Here is a 19,536-nt window from a genome sequence, read left to right on the forward strand (position 1 = left end):
GTAAGCCATTAGAAAACCACTAAGCCTCTGCTACAGGTGGTCCTTTACTGTGTCACTTACCTGTCCGGATCATAGAAGACCATCGCCTTTTGTACTATGCTGTATGCTGCTACTCGGAAGGGAATGATTTCCACAGAGTTCAGTCCTGGAGCCATGCTGAGCACCTTCCCACCTTGTGTGGGTTCGTACAGATCTTTCTTGGTCTCTGGGTGAGGCATACCGGCCGGATCTCGGCCCACAATGTAGAAATTGGCTCCAGCAATCATCCGAGCCCGACAGTGCCACTGGACCTGAGGACACGCCACAGGATTAGAGTTTGATGGATGGATGGATGGATTGAGTTTGGCTGAAAAAACTTTGAGGGATCATAGAATGGTAGACTTGGAAGTCCACAACTCCCTGCAATGCAGGAATCTCAGCTAAAGCATCCACGACAGATGGCCATCCAACCTCTGCTTAAAAACTTCCAAGGAGGGTTGGATGAAAACCCATAACAAATTCATGCTCCTCCCTCAACTTTCAGCAGCCATTCCATCACACTATAGGAGAGGAGAAAAGACAGGCTACAGGACTTCTCCCTCGGCTTTGCTGGAAGATCAGCAATTTTACTCCCCTTTCCATTTGCCCCCGGCTCCATATGCTCACCACAAAATCCCTGTAACTAAGAATTAGTGCCTGAACGTGATTTTGCCTGCTCCCTCCCAACCCCTCTTTTGTGTTGCATCTATAGTGAGCCTGGGGACGCAGATGGCGCTGTGGGTTAAACCACACAGCCTAGGACTTGCTGATCAGAAGGTCGGAGGTTTGAATTCCCGCCATGGAGGGAGCTCCCGATGCTTAGTCCCTGCTCCTGCCAACCTAGCAGTTCAAAAGCACGTCAAAGTGCAAGTAGATAAATAGGTACTGCTCTGGCAGGAAGGTAAACGGCGTTTCCGTGAGCTGCTCTGGTAGCCAGAAGCGGCTTAGTCATGCTGGCAACGTGACCCGGAAGCTGTACGCCGGCTCCCTCGGCCAATAAAGCATGATGAGCGCTGCAACCCCAGAGTCGGTCACGACTGGACCTAATAGTCAGGGGTCCCTTTACCTTTATAGTGAGCTTGAGGGCTGCGACTGTCTTCTCACTGATATTTGTAAGCCCTTTTGAGCTTACAATGGTTTTGCACCAGTTTGCAATGTTTATCTCCAAAGAATCCTGGAAATAATACTTTAGGCGAAAATCCTATACACATTTACTTGAGAATAAGCCCCACTGAACTAAGTATGCACAGGATTGTTCTGTTAGTGAGGGCATTGATCATGTTCTGTTGGAGATTTGTAGTCCCCATCACTGCAGCTACAATTCCCACGGAATTCCCAAGGCTTAAGAGAACTAATTTAAAAGGAAAAGAATCCCATTGTAGGGAGAAGCAAAGGAGGACAGCAAAACGATGCATACCTCTGTTGGTCCAGCATACAACATGGGAGAAGGGAAAATGGCCACAATGGTGGACTTTGGATCCAGCACGTGCTCCTCCAGCACTGCAGCATGCTGCTTCATGCGCCACTCGAGGGGCACATCATCATCCTTGGTCCATCCCCCGAGAGGGTGCAAGAGCAGCACAGGATGCTTATAGCCCCTCTCAAGGAGGCGCCGTTTGGTATCCTGCATCAGCAGGGCGTGTCCGTTGTGCACAGGGTTGCGCAGCTGGAAAGCAAACACCGCATCTGAAATGTAAGAAGTGGGAAATGCAGATGTGGGAGGATCCAGGACATGCAAAACTGCACCACGATGCTAAGCAGTGAAAAGTAGATGATATGGACCTACATTAAACGCAGCAGCTTTTAATATTTACAGGCTTAATAATAACATAAAACATACACACACAGATCCCTAAACCAGGGTTGTTATAAAGTAGGGATGGGGAGCCTGCACCCTTCCACACTGGATGTTGCTGGACTGTAATTCCCATCATCCCTGACTGGTGGTTCCCCTTCCCTGTTAATAAAGCCAACATCAGCACTGGAATTCTAGCATGAATATCATTCACTCCTGGGAGGCCTTTGACTTTCTATAGTAGAATTCCTTCCAGTAGCACCTTCAAGACCAACTAAGTTAGTTCTTGGTATGAGCTTTTTTGTGCATGCATACTTCTTCAGATACACACGAAAGCTCATGCACACGAAAGCTCATACCAAGAACTAACTTAGTTGGTCTTGAAGGTGCTACTGGAAGGATTTTTTTTATTTTGACTATGGCAGACCAACACGGCTACCTATCTGTTTCTATAGTAGGAAACTTTTTTTCCCCCCAAGGCACGATCCAAAGAACATAACTTTTCATTCTCTCTCCCCCCCTCCCAATGAAAGAGAGAATCACATTGTTTTCATTTCTAAACATTTTATGGTCCGCCTCATTTTCAACATCTCTTGACTTGCACAACAACAAAAATCCTAATAAAATAACAATAAAGCCGTCACAGAGACACTTGCAAATCTGCACGTCAGGAACAACCATCCTAATAAGAAAATTCAGCATCCTAAATCAGAACCTCTCTTAAACATTGCTCTCCAACAGAGCTGCTCAACGCCAGCTATGCGCTCAGGAAAACTCCTGTTTTACTGCCTTTCTCAGGCTTCAAAAATGCTGCTGTCCCATCATTTGGAAGGACAGGACAGCCACCACTGTGTTAGTCTCAGTGGACCAAAGAGCAGGGTCAAACCATTTGCTTCGGCAGAACTCCTGGAGGGTGGGAATAGATGAAGGCAGGAATTGGTACCTGGATGGTGCAAATCTTTTTAACATGTTACTTTAGTGGGAGACGCCACTTGGGCTCAGCAGCAGGCAACATATTGTATTGGATCAGTGTGGTTTATATACGGTATGTTCCTCAACACTTGCAGGACATCTGGTTCCAGAGTGTTGGAACCACCAGGGAGAAGGCCCTGCTCCCTGCCACATGGTACAAGCAATGTTGCAAATGCAAACACTTACCAGCATTCATTTCTGTGAACTTCTGTCTCAGCTCCAAGGGAGTCAAGCGGTATTGGTCCAGCCCATCATTCCACTTAATTCTCTCTAATACAAGGAGGTCTCCACCAGCCAACCAGTCTCCACTTTCCATCACCATCTATCAAAGACACCACAGTTAATTAAGGCAAAATGATACTTATAATGTAACTGTGGGATTACAGCTGTTATCCATGGTAAAATGAAGGAGGGAGTTTATCGAAGAGGTTTTGTGGTGCTGACTGCTTAAAAAGCAGAAATGTAGCAGGAGTGGCAGGCAAACTGTGGCTTCCAGGCAGTTCAAGAAAGTTCAAGATAATTTGAAGCAGAGAATGACAACTTTCGCATCTCCTGTCCCAGCTACATGTTTAGAAAAACATTGCTTGAAAATTTTGATATCATGGCCATATTGCTATATACTTAGATCTCAGAACTTTGCCTATTTACAGTAGAGATTATCTACTGTTGCTAGCTTCTAATTCATAAACTTTATTTTGCAATCAGTTCAGAAAGATTTTCCAGGAACTAGGTTGGAAGGAGGGACATACGGAGCCCTGAGCATGCCAGGGAGGGCAGATTCTGTTCTCACTGGTGCATTCTAATCTGTCCCCACCCCCATGCGCTGCCATCCTTTCAATTTTTCAATTTTCAAGCAGTGCTTAGGTGAGAGGTGCAAAGGCTCAGGCTTAGCTGGAAGGCCCAAGCCTTCAGCAACCCCAGCAGCCATTCAAAAGGCCAGGGGGTGGGAGGTGGACTGGTGCAAAATAGCCATTGAGACTTCTGCATACTTCCTTCTTATGAAACTTGCTATCTTTAGCTCCTAATACAAAGATGTATTTATTTCAAACCTTGCCAACCTTCATTTTAAGAAAAGAAAAACTCAAGGCATTTAAAAACCCAGTATTAATAGCTACAGTAAACAACAACAACCATGTGTTGTATTCAATGTAGCATTAAGCATATTGTTCTGTCAGCACAGGCATTTCTCCCTGTGAAATGGAATGATCTCGCCCTCTCCTAAACCCCCTAAATCTGTTCTGGGGGTTCCACTAATCCTCCAGAGCACAACTGGAAATGATGTAAGCGGCACGTGGGGGGACAACCCATGCACTAGTGCAAATCCTTGCACTAGCACCATAATTTAGTTGAAAAACGCCCAGTGTAATTACAAATGTGACTGTATCACCTTTCTCACCTGTCCCGAAATAGAAATGTTGTGAGCAGTTTCAAAACATTGCAAGTGGCTACTGAAACCCCAAAGTTTTCCCTGATAAATGAGTGAGCTTTTACATTGCCGTTGGAGGAGGGTATGCAACCGCACCTCTTGAAAGAGTCCTGGGGCCACTCCCTAGGAGGCCCTAGTTCTTGCTGCAGCAGAATTTATGTTTTCTATTGAAGTGATGCAGAGCTATCAACCTAAATAGGTAGAAAGGTTGCTCATATTCATCACCACAGAAATAGAGGAACTTATTCTGTGATCACTTGCCTTTACATGCGGGTGCTTTGCACATGTGGTCCCCCAAACACGTGCGCAACGTTCTTCTTTCCTGTGCTCAAAAAATTCTGGATTTTGCAGTATGGCCACCCTCCGCCCATTGTACTCCAGTGTAAATGCATTGCATCCTTCCAGGCGTTTCTTGTCTTCCGCAGTTATTGGTAGTACAATTGGAATGGTCAGGTTAATAACGCCATCTGTTGAAAGAAATTAATTATATATATATATATAGTTAATTGAAATAAAATATAAAAGTACATCAGGGATGGCTCCACAGATGTTGCTGGGCTCCAGCTCCAGCTAGCATGGCCAATAGCCACTGATGATCAGAGCTGTGGCTCAACAAGATGGGGCAGGGCACACAGATATGTGAAAAGGAAGGTTAAGTTGCTCATCTGGAAGCACTGAAACGAGAAGGTCCTTGTCACCAATTGTAGGCATTGGCGATTCACTTATTCAATCTATCATCTATCTATCTATCTATCTATCTATCTATCTATCTATCTATCTATCATGCTTTAATGTTAAAACAAAACACCCAGGGAAGAAAAGAAAAGAAAAGAAAAGAAAAGAAAAGAAAAGAAAAGAAAAGGGTGGGACCCCCAGGATAAAAACAGCAGCAATTAAAAACAGATCCAGAAATTGATACGTAAAAGAGAGACAAAAACTTGTCCCCATCCAATTTCTCCATGCCGAGACACCTCCCAATCAACTGCCCCAGTTCACAGTCTAACAACCATATTTTGAACTAATTGTAGCTTCCAAACAGTCTTCAAAGACAACTGCAGTAGTCTAATCTGTAGGTTAGCAGAGAACGGATCACTTTGCTAAGGTTGTCTCTGTCCAGGAGCTGTCACAGTTGACACACCCAATGGTGAAGGGTGCTCTGAGTCATAGCACAGAGATTAGAGGTGAAATGTATTTGTTTTATAAATTAACCTTTTAGTGTTTCTGCTCCAAGGGCAATTTGCACTGAAGCACTAAAATCAATAACCCTTCAAAATGCAATAAAAAACCATTTGCAATAATTAAAGCATCGGAGCAATGAAAAACATTTTACATTAAATCTGTGATTAAAACCAGGTTAAATAACACCAAAGCACGGGAAGTCGCAAGAGAGTACACTGCATGGCATAATCTCATACTTTGGACTTAACTTGAACTGACTTGAAAGGTTGGGCACCAAATGAGCTACTAAATAAAAAGTTTATTCACCTTGTAAAAAACAAACACCCTTGCATACCACTACAGTTTGTTGGTACAACATCAACCTCAACAAAGATGTTAGAGGATGCAATATCTACCTCCTAATTGGACTTCCAAGTTGTTGTTTTTATTTAGAATGTTACAGATCCATGCACACTGTTCCTCGTATGTTGCCACAAGGCATGAGCATTCAGGTGCAAGTAAGGATTTGTTCATCCACTTCAATAGGAGGAGCTCTGTGTCAACATCCCTTTATGCACACAGTACTGTGCCCTCTTACTGGAGCGAATGGGGGAAAACACACAGGAACACTTAGGAGTGGCTGTGCAACTCCTGGATCAAGGACAAAGTGAATCCCTTAGTTCAGAACCAGAGTTCAGAACGATATGATGTCTTGTAATGATTACTGGTTTGTTTGCTGATTGCTTCCAAGACTCATATAATCGCTAGCATTTTATATGAGTGATCTTCGGACCTTTGCTCTTCACCAGTAGCTACTCTCTTCTTTTTTAAACTAAGGTTTGTTTTCTTTGATTTTGCAGCAAAAGTTATCTATAAATTTGTAGGGTTGCCATATTTTGAAGAGCGAAAAAAGAGGAGACATTGGCCAACTTCTACTTTTAATTATGGATCTCTAGGATGACTCTACCCATGAAAAAGAGGAAGTGTCCTGGAAAAAGAGGACATATGATCGCTACACTGATCAAATGACATATATAGCCATAAACTCTGTACAAATTGCTCCTTCAAGTAGGTGACTCAGTGGAGCTACAGCTCAGCCATAGCAAGACTGACAGTTCAGTTCAGTTCAGTGTGCTCTCAAATCAGCAGAGTGGCCTGCTCAATTTCTTCTGCCATAGCTGTATTTTGTCTGCAGAATTAAGCTGCCAAGTGTTTTTAGAAGGTCTGCCTCAGACTCAGTCCAGGCCTATATTTGGTCTGGTCAACTGAAAGGCCTGACTAGGAAAAAGAGGAGTTTAGTGAGCAAAACCAAAAGGGATTAATAAATTATTAGGGAGTTCTCTGGATTACGGTAGTTCACTGACTGGATCTCCTCTGCCTGTCTTACCCAGCTGAAGTTAGATATTTGTCTTTCATGCAGTGGGGGAAGGAAAATGGTGAGTGTAGCACTCCTCCAAGATATGTATCCATACATATATACATACATGTGAACTATGTTTTCATTAATGAAAAATTGGGCCATTTCGTGCTGAGAGTGTGTACTCCATGGATTTGAAGGGCAAGGTCAAATTCTTTGTAGGGTCATCAATTTGCAAGAACCCTTCTGCAATCCTCACCCGTATATTTGCTACCAAAACCCATCGTGCCAGCACCAAAAGGCTGGTAAGTGCAAACACAGGACTCAAAACGAAAAGCAGGACCCAACAATTTGTGGAAACAAAATACTTCTAGCTATACATCCATTACAATATAACATCATTATAACATCAAAATATATAATAGAATATCAAAACACCAGCTGTGTTTGAATAGATTGAAGAAGGAACACAGGCCCTAAGGCACAAAACAGGAGTACTTTACAAGGATGCAAAGAAGCATTATCTTCTCAAAGATGAAGGTGCAGCAAAGAGAAAAAAGCCCCAGAGAAAAACGTCTTTTAATACGGTAATATGGAAACTCAGTGCATTCTTTCCTTACATGATTGTGTTCATATTGCCCTCAACACAGTTAAGTGCTTAATAAACAAATATACCTAACATGTCTCATCCCTCACACCATTTTTTCCAAATGCACATTATATTTCCAAATGCACATTATATTTCCAAATGCACATTTTCAAAATGCATATCCACCCCCTCCACACACACTAAAAAACCCTGTTACTCATGCTCTTGCTCATTCCAGTATGTGCAATACTGAGTAATACCCAACATAAGACCTACTCAGAGTTATGTAAATTCATTTATTTCAATAGGTCTACTCAGACTGTGATTAATGTTGGCTATCACATGCTGAGTTTATGCCACTTCTTAGCATCAAAATATCACTTTGCCTTTCTGTTTTGTTGTGCATCCAGTGTTCCTATATTTACAATCAGTTTGGTTTTGCTGTTGTTCAAACACAACATTTACTTTGTAAAAACTATACCCTCTAGTAAACTTACCCAATTTTTTTTAGCTGGTGGTTGTTTTTAACGCTCGCAAACATATTAAAACTTTTTTTGAAGGTTTCAGTTCATAAAAAATATAATCAATGACAAATTTGAAATGAAGTATCATGGCAGTTTTAACCATTGAATGCATGTGATTTTCATTACAATTTCAAAGTAAAATTTTAATGGATTTGGTGATTATTTGCACTACTCTAACTATCCTTGAGATTATCCATCTGATCATCCTGGTTATGGGTTGGATCCAAAGACGCACTAGCAAAAAGCAAGTACAGTGATTAGTACTGTTCTTTGAAGACTTTATTTAAATCCTTTACATTTGGGCAAAGCAAGCCTTAATGGCTGGGGTACAAGCTGATGGTCTAATGCAATAAAGTATCTTGGACTACATTGCAGTATCCAAATAAATTGTGCAACTACATTGGACACATGCCGTTCATCCCTGGAAAGTATGACATCATGGCTGGAGAGCAAACATGTCTCCATTGAAAAGTGCTTGCAATAGCCACTTAACAAACATTAGGAAAGCCAGGCTTGCTTGGCTCTTGGTGCTTGGGGATTTTAAATAACTGTGTTTGCAAGTGGCTGCTGTAAGTGCTTTTCTGCATTCCAGCTGCGAGGGCTTGCTTTGCACATATGTCAGGGATGTAAAGTAAAACCAGTTAATGTATGGAATCCAGAGCAATAATAGCAAATGGTATTGCGGAAACAGAAGAACTGTTCTTGTGCAACGCTCTTCCACAGCCCTTCCATGATCAAAAGAGGTTTTCTGCTCACGGAGGGGGAACCTTTGAATCCAAACCACCGTGCAGATTCTGCTGACCTTATTTTAAATTTTATACTTACCAAGTCTATAGGTCACCCATATTTAATCCATGCATAATCAGGAACTTTTAATATATTCATAGTGCAATTCAACCAGATGCATTTTTATTTAAGTCTTATCAAAAGTTCTTTGGAAATATATAGATTTTAGAGATAAAACTGCGGATTCCGCCAATGGCCTTATCATCAAATATTCAGCGTGTTGGACTGGAGAGCTGCATGCGGGTCAGTGGTTGACAAGTTGCACATGGCTAATATTCAGTGAGGAATCGCCTTAAACAAAAGAACTGAGTGCAAGCCTGATCTATGGAAATTAATAAGAGCTTTGCCAATCAGGGATCAAAGCCAATTAAGACATATCCTTTCCCAGCCAATAAAAATGCTTGAGGAAGCTGGTACTGGTAACTGGTTGGATCACGAATATACTCGTAACGGATTGCAGCCCTCTACATCAAAATTTCATTTCTATAACATACATTTTCTAACTTTTTAAATGAAAATCTCATAACTGTAATTATTTTCATACCATAGTGGGGGAAGAAAACAAATGAATACGTACCAAGCTCGGATATATCAACTCTACCCCTTCCTGGCAAAATATAAGCACAATTATCAACCATATTTTAACTGGCCCACCCCCCCACCCCCAGGCAAATAACTTCAATTTGATGTTCTAACCCTCAACATCCTCTTGCTTCATTCGGACCAATGCAGGAAGAGAGGAAAAGGTTCTCAAGGGTGCAGCTAACGCAGGTACAGTTGTGCATCCTGTGCTGTATTATGATGCAAGGCTGGAACCAACTGACTGAATCTGTCCTTTTATGCAGGTGAGAATGTAGGTTTTTATTTGGGGCCGCTAGTTGCACATGATAAGGGCTCTGAGGTTTTCCTATTTTATGTTAATAACAACAACTCCATATAGTAGGCAAGATTAAAAGATCACATGTGTTATCTCACGAAGGTTCTTTGCAAATAAATATTATGGCAAGCAGTGGAATAGGACTTAAGTGAAGAGGGCTCCATTCCACTTTCCTAAGATTTCCAGGTTGTGTATGCTTTCAAAAAAACAAAACAAAACCCTGCGAATCCTATTTTCAGGGAGCAATGGTGGGACATGAGAAATGTGTGCATACCCCGTGGGAAATAAAGCATCTCTTAAACTACGGTACTTTCAGCTCTAGGTTTCAATGGAATTTAGTTACAACTAACTTTTGTTGCATTATGCCCAGTAAGTGATCCAAGATAACTGAGTGAGATTCATGCATGTTTGAATCCAAGGTTTCCTAGACCAATACTCTATCCATTACACCACAAATAGCATTTTAAAGCCCAGTGACTTGGGAAATAAAGAGGAAAGCTTGTATGACTGAAATGCTCCCCCAAAACAAAGCCTTAGGCTTTGTGCGTTTTCTGTGGCCCTTGGGAGTGAGGCTAGGTCTAGTTCAACTGGACATGCCCAGAATCTGGCATGGATGCACCTGTGTGTGATCAGCAGGTTTTTTTCACATCTCCCAATACAGCAGTAATGTGAACTGTTTCATTCAAAAGCTATGCTCCAGTCACCTCAACAGGTAAGTGTTCTGAACTGATTTCTTCTGCTGAATTTCCCGCAATGTGCATATAGGCAGGCAAAAGCTCTAACGACAAAGTGTAGGAACCGGCAAATCATACCATCAAGCAAGGTGCCAAAATGGATAACTTGCAAGTATTCTTTCTCCCGCATAAACCCTTTCAATGGGCTGGCCCAACCTTCACTTAGGACTTGAACCCACTGCAGATCCAACTGAAAAAAAAGAGAACACCATATGGCAGATTTACAACACAAGTAAAGACTGCCTGTTTTCACACTTTTAAGTATTGCAAATTACTTTCTAATTAAATACAATGGAGTGTCCCCAATTCTTGTGTGGCCCCCCAAAAAATATTTTCTTAGATAAAAGCGACTACATTTCCACTACTAAAATACAGGCCCAATTACTAAAAAGTGTAAGTTATTTATGACCAAAACAAAAGGCATAAAACATCATAACCACATTTTTTTACTAGCAGGTGTCAGTCATTATGATGGGCAGGTTATGTTGAGGGAAACCCATATACTGTGAGCTGTATCTCCCCAAGAGTTTTCTCATGGTTCATGACCAGATCACACAATGCCAGCAATATTGGGAAACCTTCGCTACAATGCAATATTATCCCCACATGTAATTCCTCTCCCTTCAGTAGCAATACCAACCATTCTCTGATACAGTGGTACCTTGGGTTACATATGCTTCAGGTTACATACGCTTCAGGTTACAGACTCTGCTAACCCAGAAATAGTACCTCGGGTTAAGAACTTTGCTTCAGGATGAGAACAGAAATCGTGGAGCAGCGGGAGGCTCCATTAGCTAAAGTGGTGCTTCAGGTTAAGAACAGTTTCAGGTTAAGAACGGACCTCCGGAACGAACTAAGTACGTAACCAGAGCTACCACTGTATAGGAATAAATAAAAGGTGCACTTAGATTCATCATTAAGGCAGTAAAGCCTCTTCACCTGGTAGACACTGTGTAGGAGGCAGGTTTTGGATCCCCCTCACAGCTCTGGAAATTTACTGCTTGCTTATAGCCAGTTTATATCAACATAGCCCCAACTCAAATATATACGAAGGGCATGTAATTAATAATAATACACACACAGCCCTCAAAAAAAAAAAAAAAGCTAGCATTTCTACAGAAGTAGCCAGATATTAATTTCTAATCATGCAGTTGTAGAAGCGTAAATGGCTGCACCTGCAACTATTAGCCAGTAGATGGCCACAGGTGTCGTCAGAATCATTTTGAGTCCAATTGCATTGGGATCAAAAGCATCAAAGATAAAAGAAGCCTGGAATAAACTCAGTGTTGACTAGTGGTTGTTAAATCTTCATTTTGTGTTTGTTTGGGGGTTTTTTTCTAAACTGATTTGTCTGTAAGTCGGCCACAGGACACCTGTATGTAGCTGAGTACCTTAAGGCAGGCACCCCCAACCTTTGGCCCTCCAGATGTTTTGGCCTACCACTCCCATGATCCCTAGCTAACAGAACCAGTGGTCAGGGATGATGGGAACTGTAGTCCAAAACATCTGGAGGGCCAAAGGTTGGGGATGCCTGCCTTAAGGAATGTTTTAGACCCTGGAATTAACACAGGGTGTGGACTGGGGCCACTGGGCCTTGGTGTAGTCCTGGCTGAAGTGAATGACTAACCTAGAACATTGGTCTTCAGATGGTGAAGTTCCCTCACACTTACATGGTTGTGGCCTGATCTGAAGTGGGCCACAACAACAGCACTACCACCATACAGATACACAGTAAAAATAATAATAGCAATTGGGAAATGGGTCCCCAAACTCACAGGTAAGTCAAAGGTTGGTGGCCTAAGAACACATCAAACACTCTCCTTTAGCAACTTAGTGCATTCTAGAGAGAGACTGGCAGTGGCGAACAAGCAGCCTTTTACTCCTCTTATTATTATGAGTGTCTGGATAAGCTTTAGATGATTCCTTAGAATACGGTTTGGATATTATGGAACTGGGAAAACCTGAGGTACATGCAGGATTTTGGATTCTGGCTCCCTGAGGCATAATGGCCACCCATCTTGTAAACTCTCTCATTAGCATGTGTCCATGACACATAAGGGGGCCAGCAACTTCTGCCAGAGTTAGCTGAGAGGAAACGGGTCTTTCTGAGGAACCTTTCCATAGTGTAAATCAGGAAGGGAAATCCTTAATTCTCCAGATGTAACTCCCAACAAGCCTAGCCTGCATAGCCAATGGTCGGAGATTATGGGAGTTATAGTTCAACAAATAGTTTCTCACCCCTGGTGCACCCAATGATGACATTAAGGCATAAGGTAACAAAGAAATGTTTTAAGTATTGATTACATATGACCGTATTTTACTGAACACACTGAGAAGGATACATATATTTATCTGGACCCTGATTTCTCTAGGTATACAGTAGACAGAGTGATATGGATGATTAGAACAGAACTATTTATCCAATTTACTCTCCCATCTTGCATTTGAATAAGTGGATCCTAGTCTACAAAGGCATATGCCACAGTGAATGTATCAGTCTTTAAGATGCCCTGGGAATGTTTATTTACCACCTTTGCCGGCTGCCTCTCTACCAGGTAGGTGGACAAGGTGATGGGCAATGAAGTTACAGTAAGTTCATAATTAAAATTGACAAAGATCACTTCCGAAATGCAATACAAACAGGAAAACAACTATTTTATAATAAATATATATATATACATTAAAATCCAGAAGTAGTTAAAAGAAGCCAGTAAAAATCTAGGATTGGAAAGCATTCAAAAGGCAATCCAAGAGGTTTTGATACCTGATGCAGAACATTCAGATGGCACCCCTCCAAGAGTAATAAAAATATACTAAACTATAACATTGGCAAGCTGATGCAGTTTTCTCGATCGGCTTGATGGCAGAGCTAGTTCTGGGTCTTTTTCCCCCCATCTGCATTTCCCAATAGCATGGCAGTCCCATCTGCACTATACATTTAAAGTAGCATCATTTCCCTTTAAACAGCCAAGGATTCTCCTCAAAAGAATCCTGGAAACCGTAATTCATTAAAGGGTGCTGAGAGTTGTTCAAAGACCCCCCCATCCCCTTTACAGAGCTACAATTCCCAGAGAGGTTTTAACAATCAAGCCCTCTTCCTAGGGATCTCTGGGAATTGTAGCTCTGTGAGGGGGAATAGAGGTCTGCAGTCCTAACAACTTTCAGTGCCCTCTAGCAAACTACAGTTCCCAGGATGCTTTGGGAGGAAGCCATGGCTGTTTAAAGTGGTATGATGCTGCTTTAGATGTGAATGAAGACGGTGGTGAAGTGGCACCAACAAGAATTAGTGGCTCCATGCGCTGATAGACCTCCCTGATACACAGTGCACCAAACAATGCATAATCCTTGGAACACAGGAAGGAATGTAAGGGGGAAGAAATCCACTACCATTGGATGGTTTTGCAACAGCAGATTAACACAACGTCACTCCTCCAGGTTACTACTCTCTTACCTTGGTAATCTTCACAGAAGGCAGTGCATTGGCTTCAGCCCGAGCTTGTTCAACTTTATTTTCAGGGACAAACAGTTCAAGGACATCTTTGATCGCAGTTGGCGGAACAATGTTCTAGAGGATAAAAAGAAGATGTGTAGGCCCTTAGTGACAATATTCATTTTTTAAAATGGGTCTGGGAAGGGGGGGGGAGAGACATTCATGCTTTTCTAGGTTTTGTTACTTAAACAGTGTACCTGATCTTGCAAGAGGTCCACAATCTGCTGGATGCATTCAGTGACAGAATATATGTTGGTTTTCAGCACAATTTCAGGCGCTTCTGGTTTCTCATAATCTGAGTCAATTCCAGTGAATCCTAGAGTGTGGAATATTCATTTACATAAACAATAGCATGGCAGCCAAGTGGTTAAAAAGTGCAAGGAAATGTGTTCTCTTTCAGGACACCCATGCTTAGGAATGGCTTTTGCATCTTTTGCACGAACTGCTGGAGACCTCTCATCAACTACGTAAAGGTAAAGGGACCCCTGACCATTAGGTCCAGTCGTGACCAACTCTGGGGTTGCGGCGCTCATCTCGCTTTATTGGCCAAGGGGGCCGGCGTACAGCTTCCGGGTCATGTGGCCAGCATGACTAAGCCGCTTCTGGTGAACCAGAGCAGCGCACGGAAATGCCGTTTACCTTCCCGCCAGAGCGGTACCTATTTATCTACTTGCACTTTGATGTGCTTTTGAACTGCTAGGTTGGCAGGAGCAGGGACAGAGCAATGGGAGCTCACCGCATCAAGGGGATTCGAACCACCAACCTTCTGATCGGTAAGCCCTAGGTCTGTGATTTAAGCCACAGCGCCATCCACGTCCCTCTCATCAACTACTTAAGTCAAAACACTACAGAGAAATTGCTGCCTTCCAAGGCGGCAGAGTTTCCTATCTAGCTCATTGGGTTTCAAACAGGAGAATGTGTCACCAGAGTGCCCCTTCCTTCCTGCAACAAAGCTGTGCCGGGTCCATAGCTGCAGTTAGCCATGGCACAGCCGTGGGAGGCCCCTGGGACCTCTCAGCTGGGTATCTAATAACACACAAATTCAGACTGGGGCAGAGTTCAGTCAAAGCAAGTCTGCTGCTCAAGGGAGACTTCTGGAAGAAGTGGGATGGGGGGGGGCGATGTGAACTGGGGATTCCATGTGGGGAATAGAATACATTATCAGTAGATGCAAAAACTGGCATACCTTTTATTTCTCCAGCTCGTGCTTTTTTATAAAGGCCTTTCACATCCCTGCTCTCACAGATATTCAGGGGAGCATCCACAAAGATTTCAAAGAAAGGAAGTCCAGCTGCCTCATGAATGTTTCTTGCATTCTGGCGGTCCTGTATAAAAGGAAAGCAGAGTAAATAATAGCATACCAATGCTAACATTTGTTTCCTTTTACATTACAGTACAAACACTCACACTCACACAGAGAGAGACATGACAGGACATTGATACAAGGCGCTCTCGCTCTCTCTCTCTTGTATTATTTGTTCATTTGTTTCTAGGTATTTATCCTGCTTTTTCAGGGCATCTACCCGCAAATAGCAGCAAAACAGCACGATACGTCAGCATTAAGATAACATTTAAAATAAAAGAAGAGATATACCCACATTTAAAATACCAACATTAATCCAAACATGGGATGTATCCAGACCTACAGGGCACACAGACACAGGACACAGCCTCTCTCTCTCTCTCTCTCTCTGCCAGAAACATGCTTATATTTTATAAACAGAATTCTTTTGCATAATGCTGAATAAAAATATTGGACCAACCTCCATTCCAACACCCCTTGACAATGCTTTACGTGGAAACAATATATTTAAAGGACTGTATTTTTAGCTCCCAAATGTTGAAAGAGAAAGAAACAAAGTGAGGTTTGGCCAAAGGGGTTAGCCTCTTTCCCTTGGCCTTTGCCCCACCCCCAGCCGGCCGTCCATTGTCCTTCCAGGCCACCCTGACCCAGGTGGGAGGCACCAGACCAGCTAAGCCCGCTCGGTGTCACAAACCCAGCCCACCTGTTGGGAAGGGAGGGCGGAAATTATGTATCTTCTTTCCACAAATATTAGTAAAAGTAGCTTTTACAGCATGGGAAATATGATGGTTTTTTTTAAAAGGTTTACCTTTGAGAATGGAGAAATGAAACTTGTTATGCAAACAAGTCCGGCATCGGCAAACAGCCTGGCAACTTCAGCAATGCGACGGATATTTTCTTCTCGGTCATCAGCAGAGAAGCCAAGGTTTTTGTTGAGTCCGTGACGAATGTTATCCCCATCAAGGGAGTAGCAAGGGATGCCATGAGACACAAGGTACTCTTCAAGTGCAAACCCAATGGTTGTCTTGCCAGCACCAGAAAGACCTGTATTAATAATAGGCAGTGCATAAAATCTGTGATTTTTCATGTAAACCAAAGGACCCTTCACATTCACAAATATGTCATAAAATAAGTTCTCAAAGATCATGCAACTAAACTCATTTAATAAAACATTCTTATTCCTTTATAAACAAGTTATCTAACTTTTCAAACAACAGGTATGTGTGTTTGTCTTTGGTCATGTATGAGTCTCTTTATCCATTGACTGAGCTGCTGGGAAATGTTCACAAATATTCTAACTGCTCAGGGAAAAGGTGTCTACAGTGGAGTGTTGACTACCGGTAACAGCACAGTTTGTGCAAAGCTTCTTTCAGTCCATTTTGGCTACAGATAGACATAAAAAAACTCTAGCTGGGGAAATGGGAGCCAGGGAGCTGCTGTGGCCACCCAGGACTGCATGTGAATGGCTCTACATGAAGTCTCAATTTCTGAGCATCCAGTGACAGTAACAAATACATTGCCTCCTCACATATGCGCATATGCCACATGCACCAAACTCAAACAGATAGAGGGCACACATAGATCAGCTGACACACAGGGGTTATCACCCCCTCACTATTTGTCAGATGAGCCACGCTACTGGCAAAGTTGGTGGGTGTCTGTGGCAGGAACAAATTAAACAAAACTAAAATGGTTGGGGAGCCAGGCACAAACCATGGGCCAGCAAGTCACCACCACTATATTAAAGCGTTTGGAACTCAAATCTCTTGGCCATGTTGAACTGAACATTAAACAACACCTCTTTCTCCTTATATGTGACTTATAATAATGGACCCATCAGTTGCAACACAGTAACTTTGTCCACTGTCTGAATAGCTTTTCCCATGTGCCAACTTGCTGAGTTAATCATGAGTACAATACCTGTGAGCCACACTGTACAGCCTCGAAAGCCACCTCTTGAGCCCACGACTTGCCCTCTCTTACTCCTGCTAACGTGGTGAGCTTGGTAGACCACATTGGTGGACCTATGGAGATTCTAATCACACAGAAACACAAACAAATAACATGAAATGAAACCGTTTATGCCATGACTGACAGTAACGAAGCAACCTGAATGTATCATAAAGCAAAAATAATAAGAAGGAACACATGTTACTGCGCAACCACAGGGCTCTGAGGCTTTACAAAGGGGGAGGGGTTTGATGCTCAGGAATCTTCAGCCCTCTCAAGTGGGCTCTGGGAACAGAGCCCCCACCCCCCATGCTTGCAGAACGTACTTCTGTTCATACGAGATAGGACACTATACACTGAACCATTCTGTGCTATGTCCCATACTGTTTTGGAGCACCCCTCAATCCTCAGGAGCAGCTTTTGGGCTGGGGCACAGGTGGCTGAGCAGGGCAGGGGGTTGGAATCAGTGAAAACCAGGTTCTCAGCCATGCACAAGCAGAAGTCCTTTCAGTTAGATTAAAGGTCACCATTGGACAACCCTTCCTTATCTCAATAAGTCTTACAACAATCCTGGAGAAATGAATGGAGAAATGAAACTTGTTATGCAAGTTTCATGGTATCTGAAGAAGTGTGCATGCACACGAAAGCTCATACCAAGAACTAACTTAGTTGGTCTTTAAGGTGCAACTGGAAAGAATTTTTTTATTTTAACAATCCTGGAAGTCAACACCCCCCCCCCCATATTTTGATTCTCATACCGCAGAATTAGGGACTAAGGCTGCCGATACATTTAAAGCACATTTCCACCCCGAAGATTTCTGGGAACTGTAGTTTACAAAGCTACATTCCCCGGCACCTTAAACTAAATTTCCCAAGATTTGATGTGGCAAGGTGTGTGGTTTAAATGTATGGTGTGTACACAGCCTAAGAGTCACAGACAGAAGCTTCCTTATCACACTGAAGAGAGATTTGAAAGGAGGACTTTGTATATCGCACTCTTTGAATGTTCACTATAGCATCTCCCAAAACTCTATAAAATTCCAACTAAAATCCTTTTTTGTTTATCACCACGGAGTCCCAAGTAAGAAGCTTGTCTTTATAAACTCTAGAAACGTTCAAGGTTTGTTTAGCTCTGTACCCTGCTGGAATTATTTAGCTTGCAGGAAATACCAGCATGGGCCCAAACTCCCTTTTGACCTGTTCTTTCTTCGCCTTTTAGCTGAATCATTCTTAAAGAGACAAAGGTCCCTGGCAACTGTGTTTTGTGCAGGGTAAATCCACACTCTCAGTCATCACTCCCAACAAATCTGGTGTTTCAATATGCATAAGTTTCGTATTATTACAATCAAGCAACCTTATGAACCTTTTTAAAAAATCAGATGGGTCGAAAGCAGTGTTCGAAACTCCCATTGTTCTAGGTACATTTTGCGACAGGGAATTTCATTAGCGTGAGCAGTTTCTGAGCTCTGGGTGCAGTACTGTGCTTAAGATTTCAGATTAAAACTGCAGAGTGGAAGGAAAGGAGGAGCTTTTTCTGCCTCCCAATTTCAGCCACTCTCTGAAGACTGGAGAAGAGACCCTCTTAAGAATATTAGGGGGGTGGGCAGGAGAAGGACTAGACCATGTGAAAAATGAACATAGTATTTTGGCTGTAGTTCATTCATTTTCAGCTTGGCATTCTTATTAAAAAAATATGCCTAGACATTTTGTTGTTGCACCCATAACCTAAGCTTAAGATGCCATTTAGCTCCTAGCTTTCATATCTCAGTTTCTAACACTGGTTGAAAGTCGGCTATACAAGGTCTGATTGTTCACCAGGACATACCACCTTAATCCACAACCATTCAGAAATGTAAACAGCAACAGCTAGAGTACAGTCAAAAATGTTGTCATCAAAACTCTCTGTATATATATCAGATGTTTGAGAATGATTCCTAGAAGAAGATTGCAACTCTATAATATAAACATAATGTTGCTATGCTTTTGTGCTACAAGTTGTAAGCAGAATATATCTGAACTGTTGGGGGAGAAATGTTTATTAAAATTTGACAAACGCGGAAAGCTGTCTTTACCAGTACATATAACTGAAATCTATCTTTCTGATCTAAAAGAAATCACTATTATTCATAGACCTTATCAATCTAATGCAAATATATTCTAGAGAAACATGCACATTTACAATGCCGCTGAAGTCCCGAGTCTTCAAAGAGAGAGAGACAGTGTTGGTTTTTCACAACACATCTGCACCCCAGATGAAGCAACCAATCTAGAAAGCATGAAGGAGTATGCAAACTGCAGACTACCAACTACTCACCCACTTCCTAGGCTTCAAACGATAACACTGCTAAGGCAAATGGGGTTGGGAACACTGATACTTTTGAAAATCCTGTTTCAGCGACAAAAAACCCTCCAAATTAACATGCAACATGCTCGTACCTACTACGGCATCCTAGGTAAAGGTAAAGGACCCCTGGACAGTTAAGTCCAGTCAAAGGCGACTATGGGTTTGTGGCACTCATCTCACTTCCAGGCCAAGGGAGCCAGCGTTTCTCCACAG

General features: G+C 42.4%; 1 protein-coding gene across 2 annotated transcripts in view; it reads right to left on the reverse strand.

Annotated features, from left to right (window-relative positions):
* Positions 1-19,536, reverse strand: part of PAPSS2 (3'-phosphoadenosine 5'-phosphosulfate synthase 2) — a 45,266-nt gene that overhangs the window by 4,130 nt on the left and 21,600 nt on the right. The window contains exons 2-12 of one of the 2 annotated variants that reach the window (XM_082222069.1): positions 16,950-17,064; positions 15,838-16,073; positions 14,913-15,051; positions 13,924-14,042; positions 13,688-13,801; positions 10,315-10,426; positions 9,203-9,232; positions 4,473-4,678; positions 2,972-3,107; positions 1,436-1,704; positions 61-290 (exon numbers count right to left, since the gene is read on the reverse strand). In XM_082222069.1, coding sequence (XP_082078195.1) covers positions 61-290; positions 1,436-1,704; positions 2,972-3,107; positions 4,473-4,678; positions 9,203-9,232; positions 10,315-10,426; positions 13,688-13,801; positions 13,924-14,042; positions 14,913-15,051; positions 15,838-16,073; positions 16,950-17,064 — 1,706 coding nt within the window. The remainder of the gene's footprint in view (positions 1-60; positions 291-1,435; positions 1,705-2,971; positions 3,108-4,472; positions 4,679-9,202; positions 9,233-10,314; positions 10,427-13,687; positions 13,802-13,923; positions 14,043-14,912; positions 15,052-15,837; positions 16,074-16,949; positions 17,065-19,536) is intronic. The other variant, XM_082222070.1, reaches the window with a different exon arrangement.

The sequence above is a fragment of the Podarcis vaucheri genome (genome assembly GCF_965113315.1).
Source record: "Podarcis vaucheri genome assembly, chromosome: 5".
NCBI lineage: Eukaryota > Metazoa > Chordata > Lepidosauria > Squamata > Lacertidae > Podarcis > Podarcis vaucheri.